The sequence below is a fragment of the Kwoniella europaea genome, chromosome 1, assembly GCF_036810445.1.
Source record: "Kwoniella europaea PYCC6329 chromosome 1, complete sequence".
Lineage (NCBI taxonomy): Eukaryota > Fungi > Basidiomycota > Tremellomycetes > Tremellales > Cryptococcaceae > Kwoniella > Kwoniella europaea.
In genome coordinates, this window is record NC_089487.1 from 3,935,134 (window position 1) to 3,955,801 (window position 20,668).

Sequence of the window (20,668 nt, forward strand, 5' to 3'; positions counted from 1 at the left end):
CTCCTTCGTATTCGACTTCATCTCACATAATATACATAGAGAAGCACGTCCATCGTAGGATCAATCATGTCAGAGAACAACAACGGCAGCAACAACAAGCAGGATGACCCGACTAACAATCCACTCTTCGGTGCTCCTCCCCCTCCATCCACTTCCACATCAGATATACCCCCCTCGCAATCAACTGATAGCCAAGCTGGTCCATCTACCAATAACAGCTTCCAAGCTACCACCGATCCTTTATTTGGAGCTTCACCTCCTCAAGATGGACAATTGACGAAGTCGATACCGACACCAACACAATATCACCAGCCGATAAGGAGGGAATTGAGGTTACATCATCCCCTTAGACCTGTGAGTAATCTGTATCCTTCTGCAGGATTATAGCTCGACATGCCCGACGATAATCTGTGTCTTTCCATCAACGTGACCGGTAACTGTGCTGCAAATTGAAAATTGACTGATCACTTTTCATTCAAAGGCCTCATCATCCAAAACCCTACTCTTCATCCGTCGACTCACTTACATCCTCTCCATCCTCCTCGGTCTCTCCTCAGCCGTAGCTGTAATATGGTCAATATTCATCCTCCCCTTACTCCATTCTTCCTTCTCAGCTCGAAAAGCTCTAGTAGACCAACAGACTGAACGAGTCAATAATCTCTTAGAGGGAATAAAAAAGCTCAGATCGTTAGGAATATATACCCAATCTGGGAGTAGGGGGGAAGAGGATGAACATGCTGGACGAGGGAACCAAAGGGAAGAAGCAAGTTTGAAAGAAATCTCATCAAGTATATCATCCCTCCGATCTGAAAATATCAACAATCCTGAACCAAATGACGAAATAAACGAGATCATTCCTATCACCCCATTGACGAGGTTAACATCGAAGCTCAAAATCTTATCTTCCTCATTGGACGCTACGTCAACTACTCGTCTATCTGTCATATCGACTTTAGAAGGATATACTTCTTCTATTCACCATCAGTTGTTCTTATCTCGTTCGACCACAGGAGGGATGAGCAGTTATGGTGTGAATATGAATTCGCTTTCTAACCATCTGAACCAAGATAAGAATCAGAGTAGAGATATGATAGGAGGGACAGGAGAAGAATGGGATAATACGAGGAAAGAGATTAGGGCTATAAAAGGTTTGTTATTGAATAGAAGACAGTTTGTAGCTGGTAAATGAAGAAAGGGGGTAGGTCAGGAACGTGTATATTGTATGAATTGGTATGATGGACAAGGATAAAGCCAGATGGAAATGTGCATATGGCAGATGAAGGAACCAACGAGAGGGAGATAATAGCGTTAGAGCATGAAGATCCATTAAGCTGTTTCCTTGAGATGTTACTTTGTGATTAGACAATGTACATGCCAGTGATGTTTAATAATACAAAATACTGATAGGTTCTGTGATAAGATGTGATAGATCGTACGGTACAACAGGATGAATGAAAACATCATCAAAACAACGAACATTCCCAAAATGACCTATGATAGTATCAAAGATTTTTATACGTAATGAGCGACTATCACCGATTATTCCTCCTCATCTCCTTCATCACCATCACCATTGCCATTAGCTAAACTATCCATCAACTAGATAACCATTACTCATAGCCGTCAGCCTGTCACTCGAGTACGAAGATGTAAATCTCAGGACCACTCACCATCATGGCGAACTCATCTTGTTCTGTACCTTCCGTACCTTCAGTCCCAGCTACACTCTGCTCATCTACATCTTTCTCTTCTTCTTCTCCCTGGGTGACGACTGTTACATGACTATCATCTGTCTTTCCTGTTCCTTGTCCTTTATCCTTCCCCTTGTCTTTATACTGGAATCGATTCTCTGCAGGTATCTGATCATTGTCAGTAGCAGCTTCAAGCAACAATGGTTTACGTCTTTTGGCAGGTTGATCATCTGGGCTAAACACGTCAGAACGAAGAAAAGTCAATATGCCATTCCCATTTTATACGCAGTATTGTTCAAGTGTTCAGAATCGAGACTTACTCAGTGGGCGATGGATCTTTGAAATCTTCCAAAGGCAAACTCTCTTCATCCGCATACCTCACTCTCTTCTTGCTAGGTGTTGAAGGGGCACTGAAAATGAATCACGCAAAATGTCAGAGAACCAAATATGATTAGTCTTCGTCGCAGGGGGTGAGCTTACGTATTAACAGACCTAACACTCCCATTGTCCGTGCCGTACCCTTCATCATCATCATCTTCAGCCATGAATGCGTCCCACTCCGCATCTGCACCTTCGTCCCACCCTTTTCCCACTTGGGCATCATCGTCCATATCTTCATGTTCTTCATCTTCCTCTCTCGGATCATCTAATCCATCATTATCACCATCCTTTTTCTCTTTTGGATCTATATCATTCACGTTTTGGACCAAGGATGATTCCCCATTACTCCCGTTTCGATTCGTATTCTCAACTACTTCAGCTGAGACTGGTGTAAGAGGATCCTGTCTTTGCTTCTCCTTCTGCGCGAGATACTTGTTCTCATCCTGCCTATTCCACAATGCTATACTATCCCAGAACCAATTCGCCCAAACTATCTTAACGTCTGGTAATCTACTGGATCTATAGGTCTTCTCGGTATTGAGCGTAGCAGTCACACAGTGAGTTATACGCGGGTGTACCGAGAGCGAACAGAGGGCACCAAACGTTTCGGCAGTTTGCCATATCTCGGTTCTGCATGATCAACGATGATCAGTGAACAATCACTTAAGAGCTTCGAAATAGCTGATTGAGAATGTATAGAAAGAAGCCTACGTCTCAGGATTGACAGCTTGAGGTATCAATCCGCTGAATACTAGGTTGCACCCTTCTAACACTTTCGATTTCAACTCGGGAATGATGAACTGCATCAGGTATTCACCTGTTAGCTAAATGATAAAAGATCATGCATGCAGAATCCTCACCTCGACATCGCAACTCATAGGTAGCGATGTGCTCGGATCCCACGATTCGAGAGAATCGAATGCTCTGTAGAATCGATGATGAATCTCAGTGAGGATCTAAACACTAGTCAGCTGCCATCACTTAATCGCAACGAGATTCAAGCCGCTCACATCAGATACTCTAAGCAGTTCGTAATCATTTGGATTCAAAAGTGGTTTCCTAGGTCGAGGTGGTGTTGATGGTATCGTAGGGCTCGGTGCAGGTTCGGTCACGTCTTCCATCTGTTTCACTTCACCAACAGGAGACGTTTGCCCGGTTGAAGTACCCTCCAATTCGTCCGTTCCTAACTTTACACCGATCGGAAGAATGTCTGCTTTATCCACTTCTCCATCCGGCTGGATATCATGCTCTAATTTCTCCTGCATCTTCGCCAGTGGTCTACTCTCACTGAGATCATCGAGTAATTTCGCTTTCAACAATAAACCATCTTCGACCGACGGCACATCCTCAGGGGTAGCTGGTGGTGGAGTTGATAAATCAGATGAAGAAGCGGGTGATGATGCGGCAGTGGGAGAGGTGGCGGTGGACGAGGGTGGTGGGGTAGACTTATTTTTGGGCAGGAATGATGAGTTTATATCCCCGATTCCAAGGAAGAAGTCGTCTGTGAAATGCGTATCAATCAGCACAGGTTGAAGACCATCATATAATCTCAGACAAAAGTGGGCAGACTCCGGTAACGTTTGATTATATATCAACGACTTACACGGAACCACCTTCACCAAATTTGGACAATCCGCCCAAACGTCCGACCTATCATCTATAACTACCACCATGGATGTATCTGTAGGGAACAGTCTTTTCAGATTTTTCGAGCTGAAACCTATGCTCCAAATCAATCAAGTCAGTTGTCTTTGGCTGCTCCTCTAATTGTCCTGAACCAGACATTCGCTCACTTCCAGATTCATCCCTACTTAATATCCTCCCTGCGAATATCCTTCCATCCGGATCAATGACATTGCAAATCGCATCTGCGTACGACCTCGTTCCCATAGTGTATACGTGCATCTCGTACAGCTCTGACATCTCATCGAGAAATTTCTGTAATCCGGGTCTGAACCCGAGTCATTCCATTCGACGTGTCAGCTACGATTCAGCGTGTTTGGGGCCATGGCAGATACAGTACAGCTAAACTGACCTCGGTTTAGTGAAATACCATCTACCTTGCATCTGTACCATCTTCTCCTGAACTGGCTTGATCTTAGGTTTGATATAACCCGGTGGAAGGTCATCGGCAATTTGGAATCTCGCTACATCCTTCAGAGCATCGGTATTGGGATTCCGTTCTCTAGGGGGAGAAGGCGTTAGTTGAGGTAAGGTGGCATTGGCGTTATGAGGTGAGGTAGGTGGAGTCGTGCTGATTTTGTCATTTACATCAGGAGGTAAGGCTGGAGGAGTGGTAGAGCGTTGATCCTGGGGTTTTTGGGGTGGTGAAGCAGATTCCGTTTCGCGATTATACTGATCGATCTCGTCCATCCATTCTGCTACAGTTGGATCGACAGTGGTATGGATGATGGTTTGATCTAGGTCAACGATTAATGATAGTTTACGTGAAGATAAAAGCGCATCTCGAGTCAGGTTATCTAGTCGGTGTGCTTCCTATAATCACATTCATACGTGTCAGTTCATTGGGACTAAAGCAGAAGCAATATAGAATGAGCTGAGACGTACGTTCTTGGATACTGTCACACCCATCGAGTCGTGGGTTACTTCGAACCCTCTTGAAGGTCCAGCTTGACTGGAGCTACTTGCTTGAGCAGGTATAGAGAGATAGTCGTCCCTTTATACAGTCGTTGGGTGAGCTTATCTTCCATGCAATGAGATCTGAACCAAGAAGCTCACTCTGTTAAATCTGCCCCGCATACGCCACACATTCCATGTAATTGAACAGGATGTGAACACGGCTGATGAACATTCAGGAGTGGTTGACTACAGCCCTATTTCAGCTTACCAACCTCGCAGATATGTGGGATGAAAAGCTAACCTTGATTGTCTTCTTTCAATCTTCACTCCCACTTTTATCCAACGCTCCCATCCTTCTACCTCACCATCAACTAGACAATCCCAAGTCCCCGAACCATCATCACCTTCGATCTCGCCTTTGGATATATCCGCTTTACGACCTTCTTTCTCCCTCTTCGATATTGCCTCGCGCTGCTCTTTGGACATGAAAGAGTATTCTAGTAGAGAACTACCCCGCTTGACCGAGTTGCCGGGCGCGACGAGCAGTCGGGTGATGGTTATTGGGTAAGGGAGAGTAGGGGGTAGGGAGAGTTGGGTCGGGGGGTCGGACATTGTACGGGGTCGGTTATAGAGCTTTGAGAAGTAGACGGGTGTAGAGAGGAGAGATCTTCTGAGTTGATGAAGAGCGACCTGGCAGAGTACTCTTGCAGGTTATGATATGTGATCAAGGACAGTACGAAATCAGAAGAAGGATAAGAGAGCGAATCTGGATCACAAAATGGCCAAACAAAGATCAACATCATCCAACATACCCTCATCTTACACGTCATCACTTTTGACACCATACATACAGAGCGAGATCCTTGAGCATCAATCATCGTACTTCATTCCTATCCTTCTCACCCATCTGTATCGTCCCTGCCAAGTAGACTACCCTTACTATATGATCCTAGCGAATCAACGATGCCCGACGATCGCAACCGGATATGACACCCCAACCACCCTTCGGCCTCCCTCAGATAGGTTCCCCATCCTTCACCCCTCTACTCCTCCGCTATGTCCTCGCTCATCCTTCCCTAGATGGTTGGCCCATCAACCCATCCTTGTTCTCTGTGCTTTTACTAGCGATGATAGTGAGGCAAGGAGGTGTGGTGGTTGATACCAATAAGAGGGATGTAGATGTTCTCTTTCATGTCGTACATCATGTAAGCTCATCAACCGGTACCTGATATGACAGGCGCTGATTCTGAGTATGGGATGGGATTGGACAGATGATTAGGTTGATATTCGATTTAAGAGTATATCATTTATCGCTTGATGAACACTTTAGATTGGAAGATGTGGCAAATCACTTATCCCATCAAACGTCCCAGCCGAACAGGACAATGCTAGATCGTGGATATGATAATGAAAGGCAGCCGGGTAGGCAAATAGACAATGAGGATGAAGATGAGATAGAAGTGCTTGTGGTGACTGGGCTAGAGAACGCCCGTAGTCCTGTGAGAGTGAGACTGGCAGATATCATGATGAAGAAGCGTATACGCGTATCTCAAGTCCAAAGGAGTGATGAGGAGGTTGTAGAAGATGAACTGGATAGAAAGTTCGATCCGCTCATCATTTGGGTACGGGAGGAAGGGAAGGAAGTACCGTCTTGGATGGTCAGTTGATCGTTCATCGCCCACCGGCATCTTAGTACTTCAGCTGACTTTAGTATATGCCTTGTTGTTTGTACAGATCGATCATTTCATGCTGGGACTCAATATCGATTCGGACGACATTGCACCACCTCCATCTGATCTGGACTATCCTCCGAGTGGAGAAGGTATACTACCTAAGACTGTGAGTCCAATCTTTCACAGCGAACTCCCATATGCTGACGATATATATTCGTCTAGTATATCAACCAACTCGCATCCTTACTACCTTATGTACACATCCACGCCCCGCTAAAGATACACATGAGCAACCTTCTTTCTGCCGTTTCCTCCCATCCGGGATTACGAACCGCCATGACTGGGAAATCATCAAGGTGTTTTGGCGAATATGTTAAAGCCCATCGACTATTGAGTGGATCATTCTCTGTACCATATGCGTTTCTCGAAAACTCATCCACCCAAGATGGAGACGGAGAAGAGTCATTGAAAGGGAAAGGACTGGGAGGAGGCATAGGCGGAGTGGATACTTGGGCTGAGATGGCGGGTGAAGAACCTTCCCTGTCGAAGTTTGTCAGTGAGACTGAAGGAGCTGTAGATGATGTATATTGTACGCCGGCTAATGTCGAGGGTGTATGGAAAGCATTTGTGGGGCATCGATGTAGGAGCAGAGAAGAGAGGGAGGAAGTTATGTATCTGATCAAAGGATCTGCTGGGGATGGGGATGCAGATGAAACGAAGAAGAGGAAGGGTGGAAAGAGAAGAGGGGTGGATAGGATCCTAAATGAGATTCTGAGGACCGTGTGATTCACTGAGAGGAATGATAGAGAAGGTCCGTTCACTTATATATAGATCAGATATGTTGTTGTAGTTGCATATCTTTATTATCGTATCGAATCGTGCATACCATGTTACCCAAAATGCATTATTCTATCATGTACTACACCAACCACCCTTTACATTCCACTCTCCCACCTTGTCCACCAGCTTCAGGCCACTGGACCAAGAACTTATCCACGAATGGTCTGACCAACTTCCCACTTAGGGATAATGATCTGACCCGAGCGAAGGATTCGATATAGATGATTTTAGTGTATTTCAAGCCGAGGATCTACGGCAGCGGGTCTGTCAGTTTACAGATCACATACTCAATGGCTTCAAGAGGGGAAGATGTATTGGTACGATATGGCATGATACCGGAAAATCGACTCACCCGCCGTATGTACGATACCAGAACCAACACGACACACGTCCCCGGACCATTTATCAACAATACTTCTGCATAAGGTTCCCTCGGAATGATCAACAGCGGTAGGAGGAATATATGCCATAATGATACGATGAGTGTTCTACTAGCTGATAGGAGAGTCGATAAGAGTGGTTCAGACACCTTACGTGCTCTAGGAAGAGGTAAGAGGGTGTATGACTGGTTCATAATATTAAATCGGATCAGCTTCATCTCTAAAAGACGAGAAGATCAGAAAGGACAGAGCTGACATTTCGGTCCTTCACATCTCCTTTCTTACTTTCCAACTCGCTTATAGCCCTAAGGGAGATCTCATCGTTATGACAATAAATATAATTACGAGGTGAGTATCGATCGAATGGGATAGTCGAGAGTAATGATTTCATTTCACTCGTATGACCACCTACATGATCGGTCTATCAGCGGACTTTGTCTGAGCTATATAAAGAGGAGTGAAAAACATTACTAAGGACTTACCTGATCCTAGGAAGATGGCTATTGAACATTTTGAAGACGGATTTCGTTTTGGTGATGTTGAAGATGAAGATGGGATGACTTGATATATCCTGATTATTAGTAAGACTACACACCCTACCAGGGCTATCAAGGGATATATGAACCCCATCGTCGACCTGCTTGCTAGTTTGGTGCTTAGAGTGAGGAATGTTGACAAAGTTACTCGCTCGCTATCAATATTACCTTGCTCATCATCAAAACAGTCCTGCACGTGGATGTTACCGTTGAGCATGACGTCATCACTTTCACCAACGTACAGTGCAACGTCAAGAGAACGATTGTTCAGATGAGATTCGAAGCATTAATGAATAATTATAATTAATGATCATAGACATACATCAAGGACCCCGTCCATATCCGAGCAAGTCATTGAATGGCTAAATTCACCGAATACTTGACGAGAACGATATCACCCACGACAGCAATCGAATGTCCCTTGTCATTTAACCAGACGTACCATTGGCGAGACCCCATCCATCTCCATCATCTATCACAGACTCCGTCCAGTTGTGAATCACTACCCGAAAGGAGCTCAGCACCAGGTCAACGAATACGAAGCCAGAATTCAGACTGGTCGACTACCATGGCAGTGATACTGAGGAGTAATACCGATCTGGTGTATTTGCCTGATCATGGGTTCGTAGGAGAGGAAGGAGGTAAGTGGACGAGCGATCAAGTCTACTCTACCAAGATACACCGGGGCATTCTTGTTCTCTGAGTTTTATTCTGAGATGGATATCTGCTAGATATGGATCCTTATACTAACCATTGATCACTTGGCCCTTTCAGCCCTCCGTATATTACCTCAGATAACCCGACATATTCACCGTCTCGACATCTCTCACAACCTCCTCGGCTCCTCAGGTACCCTAACGCTATTCAAGGGTCTCTCCACCTTGCGCTTACGCCATTCTTCCCCCGAATTAGGCTTGGGCATGTGGGGTCTGAAAGAGGTTAATCTGGGTAACAACAATTTAGATGATATTGCTTTTGATGGCGTACTAGCCTACGCAAAGAAGGACGTATGGTTGAAGAGAGTTTTGGTTCATGGTAATGAAATTACCTTGGATGAGAAGAACGTGAATAGTATTGTGAATTCTCTGAACGGTAGTCATATAACTTCTTTATCACTCGTCAATAACACTTCAATATCGCCTAAAGGTTTAGTGAGGCTTATCGGATTGTTAGATTCGACCGAACTGAAACAACTTTTACTATCTGCTTGTAATCTATCTTCTGAAGAAGGATTGATAGAAGCCATAGTGGATTATTTGGCATCAAATAGATCAAGAAATTTAGAAAGTTTAGAATTGAATGGGAATCATCTTGGTGGAATTGGAGTGACGAGAATTGTTGATTGTATTGAATCGAGTAATTGGACGATTACAACTTTGGGATTATTGGCCAATCATAGTTTATCGGATCAACTGGTTCCAATTGACGATAATAGTAATGGCCACGATGGGAACGGCGTCAATGGAGATAATATGGTGGATAGAGCAGAAGAGAATAAAGTAATGGAATATCAAGTCCATCGAAGATTACCCGAGATTCTAAATCGAAATAGGATATTAACCAAAAGAATACGTCTGGCAGCCCTCAAAGCTCTAGTACCAGCTAGGATCATACTCAATGCTATGCCTTTAACGGACGAACAGACCGCTCGTAGAGTCATCGATGATATATCTCAAGATAGGTCATATAATATGGCACGATTCAGATTGTTGGAATTACCTGAAGAAGTGATACAGCTGATTGTGAGGCATACGTCCGACGATCCGTGGGCGTTCAGTGAATCGCAATGGACAAGATTGAGGAAAGAGGCCAGTAGTAGAGATAATCTGAGAAAGGCTTCGGAGCTGGTTAACAGTAGATTAAGAGGCAAGTTACCAGATGAGAGGAGGGAGACGGTGAGGGATTTGAAGAATGACTGGTTGAGGAAGGGAAGATGGGATAAATGGGAGAGATGAGGTGTCGGATTGGAGATAACATCTTGGTTGTAAGGATCCGTAGTATCCATCTCTCTATCTTCCGCTGTCATAGTTGTGTCTGATCTTCAGTAGATATCCCATCAGTCATGTATCATACATATATCCAGTCCATGCATATGCATAGTAGGAGTAGCTCTTGGTTCGAACAACGACAGTCACGTGACTCACCTGACACCAACCCAAGATAACCTGTCTATCTTCATCTTGTTTGGTTCCCATTTGAATCGCATCTCATCTCATCTGCATATAATCTTAAACACATCCATGTGTATCAACTTCATTCTGCCATGTCCAGCGCAGTAGCAAGCTCATCTACCGATCCATCATCTACCCGGAAGAGAGCTAGCAAGGCCTGCTCGAGATGTAGGCGATACAGGACGAAATGTGTCCCCCTGCGATCTGATGCGGTCGGTCAACCACCTTGTGAAGCCTGTGATACCTTGGGATTGGCTCAGGAATGGTAAGCAGTCCATATCTAAGTATAGTGATATCTGGCTGACCAATGTCTGTTGGATCTTAGTACCTTCCTACCTAGAGGCCAATCTGCCTTGGATAGGTCGGTAAGTCGACTAAATCTTCGTTTGGTTTTGCTTACACCGGCTTGTTTCAAATGGATTCGCATATAGCATCGTCGGAGAGCCCCTCGAGGACATACATCAGAATACGCATCATCCCACCATTCACGCTCTATATCACCTCCTAACCATCATCATCGACGCGAATCCCTAAATCATTTACCTATCAGTCCCATCACCTCACCTTCCCCCTCTTCCCGACCCATCCCTGTCGCTGTCGGTGTGACCAATGCTCTTCCTCCGCCTTCAGATGTGATCGAAGCTATACGGCACTACGTCGCATCATATTTCCAACTAGGCTTCCTGCACAAAGCTCTATTCGTCGAACGGTACACGTCCCATCCCGAATCAGTCTCGCAGTTCTTACTCTTAGCTATATGCTCAATAGCTGCTCCGTTCACACCTACTTTGGTGAATCGATATGGAGGTAAGAAGAGAGCGACGGATTTCTTTCTGGCGAAAGCGGATGAAATATTGGGTAGGGAGATGGTTCGACCAAGTTTGGAGAGAGCTCAGGCTTGTAAGTTGTTTTGTCTACCTACGATGAGAATTGGGAATCAGTATAGCTTACAGCTGGATAGTCTTGCTGCTAGGTGTCACCGAATGGGGTCAAGGAAATGGTCCGAAAGCTTGGGTAGGTGACATGTCTGTTCGATCCTGACGGCGTCACTGACTTGACGCTATCGCAGATGCTCATCGGTACAGCTGTACGAAGTGAGTATCGCCAAGTGATATCGCCATGTTCAACTGCTGATCTAGCATATAGTGGCTGGTTTTCTTGGTCTCCATCGCGAATCAACATATCAACTACCCCCTAATCCCACTGCAGAAGAGGTAATAGAATCGGAAGTGGCTCGGTAAGTCTCCTTGTGTCCTTACGCATGTTCGATTGTTCTGAATCTCTGATATTTCTATCAGACGAACATTCTGGGCAATCACATGCCATGAAAACCTCCTCGCTGGTCAATCCCGTCCTATGCAAATTTCACTCGCCGAGGTGGACGTGCTATTACCTTGTGAAGAATCAGAATTCAATTTCGGTATCCAACCTAGAAATCGAGCTTCCATCGCTGGTGCGTTAGGTACATCCTCCGATTCGTTTGACACGAATTCACAAGGAGATAAATCCTTATTTGCTTCGTTGTGAGTGAAAAATACCAAGAGCATCATTCGATATGCTATATACTGACTATAAATGATGACAGGGTCCAAGTGAAATTACTATGGAGCTTGACAGCTCGACATGCATGTAGAGGATCAGGAAGGTTCGAAGTTGGCGTGTGGAGTCCGGCGAGCCAGAGCTTATTGACTGCACTGCAGGATTTCGAAGCTAGTTTACCTGTGAAACACCGCTTCAGCTTGACCAATTTGAGAGGAATGATGGTGGAAGGTCTTGATCTGGTGAGTCAGGAAATATCCACCTTCATTAGACGTCATTTGGCTGATGCTCGTCTAGGCTTTTCTGTCTATAACGCTCATCACTAGGTTATCGAATATTGTCATAAGGAGATTATATCTTCCGTAAGTTATCCCTTGCCCACAGCTCCAACCAGGGGCAACTGCTGATGCGATCGAACGATGATAGATCAATGGCAGCTGCTATCGACCCTGATGGACCGACCGAAGCAAGCTTGGAATCTCGTCATTTCTGGCAACGTATGGCCAATGATATGATTATGAACTCCGAGCAACTCCTTTCGCAGGTTGAGACGTTCTTTAGTATGAGATCTGTCCATCTTGGTTTCCCGCCGATCATGGTGAGTGACTTTTAACCATTAGTATATGTGTTCACGAAGGCTGAATGTGGCTGGTTCATGGATATGCACAGGTATTTGGTGTATATATGTGTGGGAACGTGTGGTCGTATCTACGAAAATGGCCGGAATGTGAGTTTGACCCATGACATGTATCCATGCTATTGTCATAATACGAAGTGGTTTATATGTTATCTCTCATATAGTATGTCTTGAGCGTGCCAATACCGCAGAAAGGTCTTATGAGAGGTGTGTAGAGATACTATCTCAACTGGCAGATTGTATGTTCTCCCACTCTTATGTACCTTTTTGTGTTACGTCGCTTACAAATTAGTATTATTAATACTCACAGCTTGGCCTCTCGCTTCAACATGGCACGTCGCATTGAAATCCGCTTCCACTCGACCGATACGGCAAACTGGCTACACCAGAATCCGCACGGCGGTAAGGGACGAGAGGACGCTAGATGATGAAATGGCGGATATCTACGGTCATACTGCACCTTCCATCGTTGGATCATCGCCTGGCGATAGAGATACTCATGGTATACGGATGGTCAATCCACACGTGTCGAATCAGACGACCAACAGCCTTCTTCCCCCTACACAAGGACAAGCGGGTGCCAACTTGCAGACTCAGAGCATGAATATCTTCAATTTCAATGAACCTCACACGGAAAATATCATCCAGCCATCCTCAACCGGCACCAGCACCGGCGGGACCAATATTGGATTTGATATGACTTCGACAGCGGAAGCAGATTTCTTCATGGACACTTTCGGTGATGACCTCTCTGCATTCTTGCAGAATGCCGTACCGACAAATGAAGGGAATGATATCGATGGGATAGGACAATTCCTCTTTGCGGAGGTCGGTAATGGTGGCATGTAGCCCAATACGCTTTGAATATTTGTTTACACTTGGACCTGAACCATACTTGCTTCCTCTGTTGTACAACTAATTCATAATACGATTGTAGTTTTGGGTACTGAATGACCGGGTTCTAGCCAGTGGTTCTCACTTGACCTCGTAGATACGAGCGATCTGCTACTCTTCCGATTGCACGGGAGGCAAGATTCGAGATCAAGTACCAAAACATTGGTAACCTAGTTGCTCCCTGTCCTTTTTCCGCTAGTTACCGAGCCTAAGACTCACGAGGATCTTGGGTCACATTGGAGATCTGCCAATGATATTGTCCGACGGCGATTGGAGGATATTGTAGGTGTACAGTATCTCAAATAGTACGACTAGCCCGTGTGGAGGCCTATCTACGAGCGTGTTGATACATCACTCGAAAAGCGAGCGAAATTACTAATTATGGGAACTTGTCGTCTGTTTGCCAGGCCCGAAGAACTAAGTTTGCCCGTTTGCCTGAGACTGCCAGATACAGCGGATAACCATTGCATGACCGATTACTCTTATTGGTATTGAGATAAGTCAACAGAAGATATGGAATGGAGTAGAGCATGGAATGTGCGGTTGCTGTGGTAGTGCATAAAGCGTATGAATGTCGTAAATCTTCTATATGAGCTAATTGACCATCTTTGCGAAGCATTCCTCATTTTCAATAACTCTGGGATACCGATCACCACTTGGTGAAATTTACTTAAGATGCCAGCTGAATACACTTTGACTAAAGATGCTCCTGCGCCATTACCAGGTATCGTGAGTACAACATCACACATCAGGAACCATCTGATGTTGATATTAACATTGTTTTTGTGGATGATAGTATTCCCAAGCTGTTCGAGCGGGTAATTACGTCTATACGAGTGGTTCGGTAGGAATGACCAAAGAAGGTCAGATGGTCCCCGGTACGGTGAGTTGTATAGTCTCATAAGCTTCACTAGCCTGTAACAGGATGAAGAATTCACCATACTCATATGATTATCTTTTGAAGGTCCAAGATCGAACTCGTCAGGTTATCCAAAACCTCGAAGCTGTCCTCAAAGGTTCAGGAATGAGTTTGAAGAACGTCGTTAAAGCCAATATATATTTGTCTAACTTGTCGAAAGATTTCAATGCTGTCAATGAGGTGAGTAATTCACATACTCTATATTGTATTGTACTGGATGGTCAATCCAAGGGAACAGAATGCTCGCTGATATGTTTTATATACTACACATAGGTATACAAGGAGATGATGCCTGAGCCTAAACCTGCTCGGACCTGCGTTGGAGTCGCAGAATTACCTGCTGGAGGGACTGATGTAGAGATTGAATTTGTAGCTTATGACGGTTAGGATTTTATGTTATATAGTAAAGTCAGACTACTTATACACGTCCGCATGCATATGTTATATAGAAATAATCGGCTTTTTTCTGGATCCTCAATTTAGACGCAGAAGGATTTATGTTGTCATTTGTCTTAGGAGATTCATGACGATAATGCACTTTCACCATCAGTATCACCGCGTAGCGGTGAAATGGAGTCTCTGAGTGAAAAATGGACTGGATTCATAGTAGTGATATGGAGTCGCTAACAAATATGATTGATGATCAGGACGACGGAAGTGTGCATGGCATCAAAAATGATATCTCCTACAAAAGAAAATACTATAACCCTCTATAACCTTAGTCCGGCGAAGACAACATACCAAATAAGTTCTGAAAAAAGGGATCTATACTAAGACCGACAAAGAACGAAAATACTATATCTATTCTGTATTTATAAATTGATAAAACGACGGGAAGCTTCAATGTATCATTAACAATTAAATTTCATTTACTCTCACACCATTTTCGATCTTCTTCTCATAATCATCATAATTCTCTACCACTCTAGTCGGCGGTTCAGAAGGAGAAGGGAAAGAAGTTTCACCATCTGGTAATACCCAATCGTCATTCACCATATCATGGAAAGGTCTTCGACAATCCTCCTGACCCGGTACTTTGAAGACCAGACATAACACCCAGTAGGTGATTCCACCAAAGACGAAAGAAAGTTCCCAACCTAGATAGAACAATCGCATTGCCCCCTGGGAGACTGTAACGGTACCGAAAGAACCGATGAACCCTGGTAAGGGAACTACGAATCCCACGATGAAAGCTACGATACTTCGCCAATTCGTACCGAACGTGTAGAAGTATTTTGAGTCCGAAGAACCATCGTATAGGGCTCCGATGTCGAGATTACCCTTTCGAACGAGGAAATAGTCAACTAACATTATGGATACGACGGATCCTTGGAAGATTGAGTATCCACCGAGGAAATTGAGGAATGTAGGAGCAGAAGTGAGGATGTGCCTATAATGTAAAAACAATGGTTATGATCAGTCATCTATTTGCTTTTTTTGGAATATAGGTAAACTTACCAAGGGGTGATGGCGAAAGCGACGATCAGGCATAGGATCTGACCTCGGATGATGTTGATATATTTAGGTAACATACAGGTGATATCGGCGGCGAAGGCTGACAGGACAGGAACATTCAGCGATCAACGTTGACATGCAAGTGGGCTGTCTGGGGGATCGTAGTACTCACGGACGATATTACAAGCGATGGAAGTTCCCAAGGTGGCAAACGCAAATACCAAAGAAGCGAAGAATACACCAGCTCTACTCTTCGAGCTATATGTGTGGTCCAAGATACCATTGAATAGGTCATATGGGTTCCAGAAAGCCTCACCCCACATATTTTGTACAGCCGCCTACATGAGATATCAGCTCTGCACAAATCATCTAGCTCCAGGGGTAGGTATAAGGGCTACTCACAGTGGTAATAACACCGAAAGCGGCGCATACGATCGCCATAGGCAGACCCAAAAGCTGACCGATAATTTGAGATCGGGGTGTTCGACTGTATCGAGCCAAATCGGGTACAGTGACGATCAAAGCGGAGTTTGAGCCCATGACTATTGCAATGCCTCTCAGTCAGTTACGGATATGAAAAGCAGCTAGGTGCGGGTGAGCTCACCGGAATTGAACTGAGAGACGACACTCCAAGCGAAGACGGCGATACTCGATTTGTCAGCGGGTGTACTGAGTACTCCAGCCGATACACCGCCATTGGAAGTGGTAGCCCAGATGACTACACCCAAACATGCCAGAGGCATGATAACGGATTTGACGCTGAACACTGCATAGAGTGTGGTCAGTCAGCTAGCCATGTGGGATAACAGAATCCAAATACTCACAGTAATGGATCTTGGTAGTGTGGATGAACATGAATGGCATAGTCACGAAGAAAGCAATGACAAAACCAACGAGGACTTGTCTATATACAGATTGACACCGATACAGTAGTTAGCGGCTGAGCTTGAGGTGGGCCGGGGTAAACCACTTACAAAGTGATACCTTGTGATTCAGGGATGGTATTTCGCATCCTAGCCCAAGAAGGGAAGATACATCGAAGCATGATCGAGATGAATTGGCCCTCGAAATACAATTGAACACCACCCTAATCAGATAAGTAAACGGTAAGCAGAGTGATGCGATGGAGATTTGAAGATAGCGATCTTACCCAGATGATACCGAGAATTGCTCGGATAAGAACAAAGAAGTAATGTCCATACATCCCGAAGGTTGCTCGTGCCAGTACAGGATAACCGATGTGATATCGAGATGCAGCGACACCATTCGCGACGATTACGATCGCGGACACTATGACGATCATCCTGTCAATCAAGTATTCATGCGAAGATAGATATATAAGGTTACTCACAGATATTGGCAAAGAGGATGACAAGTAAGGCTTCGCCGATCGACAGCTGTAGTATACCAATGCAACCTGTCGTTAGTCACCTGACAGCTCATTGTTGTACCATTGAATACTTACACCTAAAGTGATCAAGGAACTTCCAAGTGACCAAGTAGAGACATTCCAGTTTTCGGACCACCAGTAAGATAGATAAGCCCATGCTGACCAAGTTCGTCGTTCGGGTGGCGAAGGTATCAAGTCCTCATTGATGAATTTCGATTTAGCACTTTCGAGCGTGATGGCCTGATGGAAGTGTTTAGGCGAGGAGAAAGCATATTGGACCTTCTCTCGGAAGGTGTAATCGGATGGAGGAGCCATCGTGTCGTGTCGTATCGTGTAGATCGAGAAGCAGTCGCAAGTCCTTTGGGTATGTCGCCTTTGAGATAAGCTAACCTGAAATGGTCAAGTTATTTGAGAAGGAGAAAGAAAGTGGTTAGATCGACTCGATAAGGAAGGTCTGTCGATCCTCCTTAATATATATGTCTGACTATGAGATAGAACATGATACAGTATCACGAGATGTCCAGAGATACGGTACGGTATATCAGTATCTAGTCGGGAAGACACGGTTCGTGTTCTGACTTGGAGGTGCACAGAGCGTACAGACCAAGAGAAAGAAAGAGGGGAAGAGTGAGATAAGGAGATAGAAGTAGACATAAGGTGTTTCTGTTGTTTTGCTATCTCCCTTGCATCAGACAAGGCGTAACACCAGAGGTTTTTCAATTGCCCTTGACCCTCGGGGTAAACAGAGCAACTGCCCGTACGGGCTAATTCGAAGTCAAGTGATTTGAGATACGCTTATTATTTTGCCTGTTCGGTATACCGCGGTCCGAATTTGGCATGACACCGATAAGCTAATGCTTACTATGCAGGCGTCGAGTGAATCACGACAGCACGCTTCCAATTGCAGATGATAGAGGCCTAGGATTGAGATACGATTCTTACCGATTGTTATTGAGATAGGATAAGAAGAAACTCTTCCTTCAATAGTTCGTTGTCGTTGAAGAAGTATATCACTGTCATATTTACGAAGTCAAGATTGCTTCAGAACACAAGGTATTCACCATGCCTACAGCCGTAACCTCCCCTCGAAATCCATTACACCCCTCGGTATTACCTCGTCTCGATAAGCAGTATGAGGTGAGCGACACCACATTTCACAGCGTATGATGAGATTCTTGCTGATTATGACTAATTAGGCATTCTACAACAAGTACATGGCGAACGCTCCTATGATCCAAGAACTGCCTTGGGATCCAGCAGTCCGATCGAGTCCCGCTGTACCGGGTGGTGCTCGTGAGTAGACAGAGGCTTACTCATCGACAGGACTGTCATGCTGATTGAGCGTATGAATAGCTGCTTTGCCTGTATCAAAGACAGAAGAGTAAGTCAGCTCCGCCTCGCACATGGTGTACAGGTGGGACTTCCCTGATACATTGATTGAAGTATCGAGCTTGATGGATTCTCTATTCGTGTCTTCTATCCTACCGACTTACCCACATCGGGCGACGCACCAATTTTCGTCTGGTACCATGGAGGAGGTATGGTACTCGGTGGTATCAACGCTGAAAACCCATTCTGTACGAGGGTAGCCAACAGCGCAAAATGTGTGGTAGTCACCGTGGATTACAGGATGGCACCGGAATACAAATTTCCAGTAGGCCATGAAGATGCTTGGACAGGTGAGTCTGGATGATTCCCAGCACATGTGTAGTGGTGGCTGATGGGAAGAGATGAACAGCATTCGAATGGGTCTACAAGAATGGTAAGGAGAGACTTGGAGTGGATGTTGGTCGATTCGGTATAGGTGGTTCTAGCTCGGGTGGCAATCTTGCGGCCTTCGTCTCTCAAAGAGCTGGTGTTCAAGGTATTCCTATCCAGTTTGTGAGTATGGTCCTAAGATACAGTACATCATATGTGTGCTTTGAGTGTGCTGATTGGATATGGAGATAGATGGTGCTAGGTGTACCCGTATGCGATAACACTGCTACGGCCGACACGTACAAATCATGGAATGTCAATAGACATTGTCCAGGGTTACCAGATGCCAAGATGTTATGGTGTAAGTTGATCTCACTTTGTTGGACCGATATTCAGTCCTGACACAAAAGTGTTTGTGGTATAGACCGTGACCAATACATCCCCAATGCGGAAGATCTATCCAACCCTATCGCCTCTCCCCTATTCGGCTCAGATGAAGCCTTCAAATCCAGCGTCAATAAGGTATTCATCGCCCTAGCCGAATTAGACCTTCTGCGAAGTGAGGGAGAAGCGTATTCCGAGAAATTGAAATCGTTCGGTAAGGAGGTAGATTGCAGGACGTACCCTGGTGTACCCCATGCTGTTCAGGCGATGGATGGGGTATTGGACATGGCGAGAAAATGGATTAAAGATATGTGTACTTATGTGGCGGTTCAGTTTGGTAGACATCCTGCTGATGTTGCTATGGAGGTGGGTCAACTCCTTTTCAGAGAGATCTAATGTGCTGATGTGTGTGACCGACGATAGGATTTATACCCTGATAATGTAGAAGTTGACGTTCCTCAAATTGAAGGTGGTGGACCATGGCTTCGACTTAAAACTCCTATGGTTCTAGGAGAAGCTCCCATCTATCGAGCCGAAGATTCGACTCTACATTATGTAGATTGTTTAAAAGAACCTGCCGAGTTACATATCCTCAAGCTTGACCCGACTACAGGCGAAGCTCAAGATGGTCAACCTCGTATAATCCAATTGGAAGAATCAGTCACAGTGCAATTCTTCCGAGAGAATAAACCTGGATATATTTGTGCTTATTTCGCTGGAGTAGCCTTTTTAGATGAGGAGACCGGGAAATTGGAGATACTTAAAGAGATTATACCTCAAGATGAAAGGAGTATAAGAAGGTTCAATGATGGTGGTGTGGATGTAATGGGTAGATTCTGGTTAGCTGAGATTGATCGTAAAGCCTTGAGTCTAGGTATGGGTAGATTACCGGAAGATTACGGTGAACCTCTTGGTAGATTGTGGAGATACGACCCAGATGGATCATTGCACTTGATGGAAAAGGGATTGGTATGTGGCAATGGATTAGCTTGGAGTCCTGATAACAAGATTAGTGAGTGGTGTTTCGCCATGAGGCTGAGCACTTGAGGGCCAATTTAGATTGACTTGATATGTACTCGTAGTGTACCTGAACGATTCGGCTGCTGGATTGGTCTTCGCCTACGATTTCGATATTCCCACTGGATCACTATCCAACAAACGACTATTCATTGATCGAAGGGACCTCGGAGGTGAACCAGACGGTATGGTTGTATCTGTTGAAGGGGATTTGTACATCGCCATGTGGGCCAGCTCGAGAGTTATGGTTTATTCACCAGAAGGTAAACACCTCAAAGATATCAAGTTCACAGCTAGAAACATGGCTTGTACATCCTGGGGAGGACCTAACTACGATACACTCTATATCGCTTCTGCAACGGATAAGAGACCGAATAAGAATCCAGAGGATGATGGAGGTCATTTGTTCAAATATCATGTGGGCGTTAAAGGTTTACCTAAGTACAAATTTAAGGGTTAAATATATAGGTTTTAGATAGGTTA

The 20,668-nt window shown here is 44.8% G+C and overlaps 9 protein-coding genes across 9 annotated transcripts; 6 read left to right on the forward strand and 3 right to left on the reverse strand.

Moving 5' to 3' along the window:
- Positions 1–66: 66 nt before the first annotated feature.
- V865_001491 (uncharacterized protein) lies at positions 67–1,189 on the forward strand (the record flags this gene model as incomplete). The annotated part of the gene is made up of 2 exons (XM_066225309.1): positions 67–354; positions 482–1,189. 2 exons carry the CDS (start codon positions 67–69, stop codon positions 1,187–1,189), a joined length of 996 nt encoding a protein of 331 aa, XP_066081406.1.
- A 350-nt stretch (positions 1,190–1,539) lies between these two features.
- On the reverse strand, positions 1,540–5,264 carry V865_001492 (uncharacterized protein; the record flags this gene model as incomplete). Its single annotated transcript, XM_066225310.1, has 13 exons — positions 1,540–1,599; positions 1,671–1,926; positions 2,012–2,101; positions 2,172–2,702; positions 2,784–2,872; positions 2,933–3,028; positions 3,083–3,573; positions 3,676–3,792; positions 3,866–4,023; positions 4,108–4,568; positions 4,641–4,749; positions 4,812–4,898; positions 4,954–5,264. 13 exons carry the CDS (start codon positions 5,262–5,264, stop codon positions 1,540–1,542), a joined length of 2,856 nt encoding a protein of 951 aa, XP_066081407.1.
- A 374-nt stretch (positions 5,265–5,638) lies between these two features.
- On the forward strand, positions 5,639–7,111 carry V865_001493 (uncharacterized protein; the record flags this gene model as incomplete). Its single annotated transcript, XM_066225311.1, has 4 exons — positions 5,639–5,857; positions 5,924–6,310; positions 6,387–6,491; positions 6,548–7,111. The coding sequence occupies 4 exons, from the start codon at positions 5,639–5,641 to the stop codon at positions 7,109–7,111; spliced, it is 1,275 nt and encodes a 424-aa protein (XP_066081408.1).
- Positions 7,112–7,244: 133 nt separating this feature from the next.
- V865_001494 (uncharacterized protein) lies at positions 7,245–8,175 on the reverse strand (the record flags this gene model as incomplete). Its single annotated transcript, XM_066225312.1, has 4 exons — positions 7,245–7,415; positions 7,518–7,730; positions 7,802–7,953; positions 8,028–8,175. The coding sequence occupies 4 exons, from the start codon at positions 8,173–8,175 to the stop codon at positions 7,245–7,247; spliced, it is 684 nt and encodes a 227-aa protein (XP_066081409.1).
- A 474-nt stretch (positions 8,176–8,649) lies between these two features.
- On the forward strand, positions 8,650–10,036 carry V865_001495 (uncharacterized protein; the record flags this gene model as incomplete). The annotated part of the gene is made up of 2 exons (XM_066225313.1): positions 8,650–8,722; positions 8,856–10,036. The coding sequence occupies 2 exons, from the start codon at positions 8,650–8,652 to the stop codon at positions 10,034–10,036; spliced, it is 1,254 nt and encodes a 417-aa protein (XP_066081410.1).
- Positions 10,037–10,344: 308 nt separating this feature from the next.
- V865_001496 (uncharacterized protein) lies at positions 10,345–13,277 on the forward strand (the record flags this gene model as incomplete). The annotated part of the gene is made up of 13 exons (XM_066225314.1): positions 10,345–10,517; positions 10,578–10,617; positions 10,684–11,152; positions 11,214–11,266; positions 11,322–11,346; positions 11,399–11,489; positions 11,551–11,775; positions 11,838–12,033; positions 12,089–12,153; positions 12,218–12,389; positions 12,461–12,518; positions 12,593–12,667; positions 12,739–13,277. 13 exons carry the CDS (start codon positions 10,345–10,347, stop codon positions 13,275–13,277), a joined length of 2,181 nt encoding a protein of 726 aa, XP_066081411.1.
- Positions 13,278–13,997: 720 nt separating this feature from the next.
- On the forward strand, positions 13,998–14,628 carry V865_001497 (uncharacterized protein; the record flags this gene model as incomplete). Its single annotated transcript, XM_066225315.1, has 4 exons — positions 13,998–14,051; positions 14,119–14,205; positions 14,287–14,421; positions 14,515–14,628. 4 exons carry the CDS (start codon positions 13,998–14,000, stop codon positions 14,626–14,628), a joined length of 390 nt encoding a protein of 129 aa, XP_066081412.1.
- A 471-nt stretch (positions 14,629–15,099) lies between these two features.
- On the reverse strand, positions 15,100–17,401 carry V865_001498 (uncharacterized protein; the record flags this gene model as incomplete). Its single annotated transcript, XM_066225316.1, has 10 exons — positions 15,100–15,631; positions 15,700–15,796; positions 15,869–16,034; positions 16,099–16,238; positions 16,301–16,462; positions 16,521–16,600; positions 16,671–16,783; positions 16,847–16,986; positions 17,048–17,093; positions 17,162–17,401. The coding sequence occupies 10 exons, from the start codon at positions 17,399–17,401 to the stop codon at positions 15,100–15,102; spliced, it is 1,716 nt and encodes a 571-aa protein (XP_066081413.1).
- A 747-nt stretch (positions 17,402–18,148) lies between these two features.
- On the forward strand, positions 18,149–20,645 carry V865_001499 (uncharacterized protein; the record flags this gene model as incomplete). The annotated part of the gene is made up of 9 exons (XM_066225317.1): positions 18,149–18,223; positions 18,283–18,379; positions 18,440–18,467; positions 18,530–18,765; positions 18,825–18,967; positions 19,037–19,145; positions 19,209–19,534; positions 19,592–20,180; positions 20,251–20,645. The coding sequence occupies 9 exons, from the start codon at positions 18,149–18,151 to the stop codon at positions 20,643–20,645; spliced, it is 1,998 nt and encodes a 665-aa protein (XP_066081414.1).
- Positions 20,646–20,668: the final 23 nt, after the last annotated feature.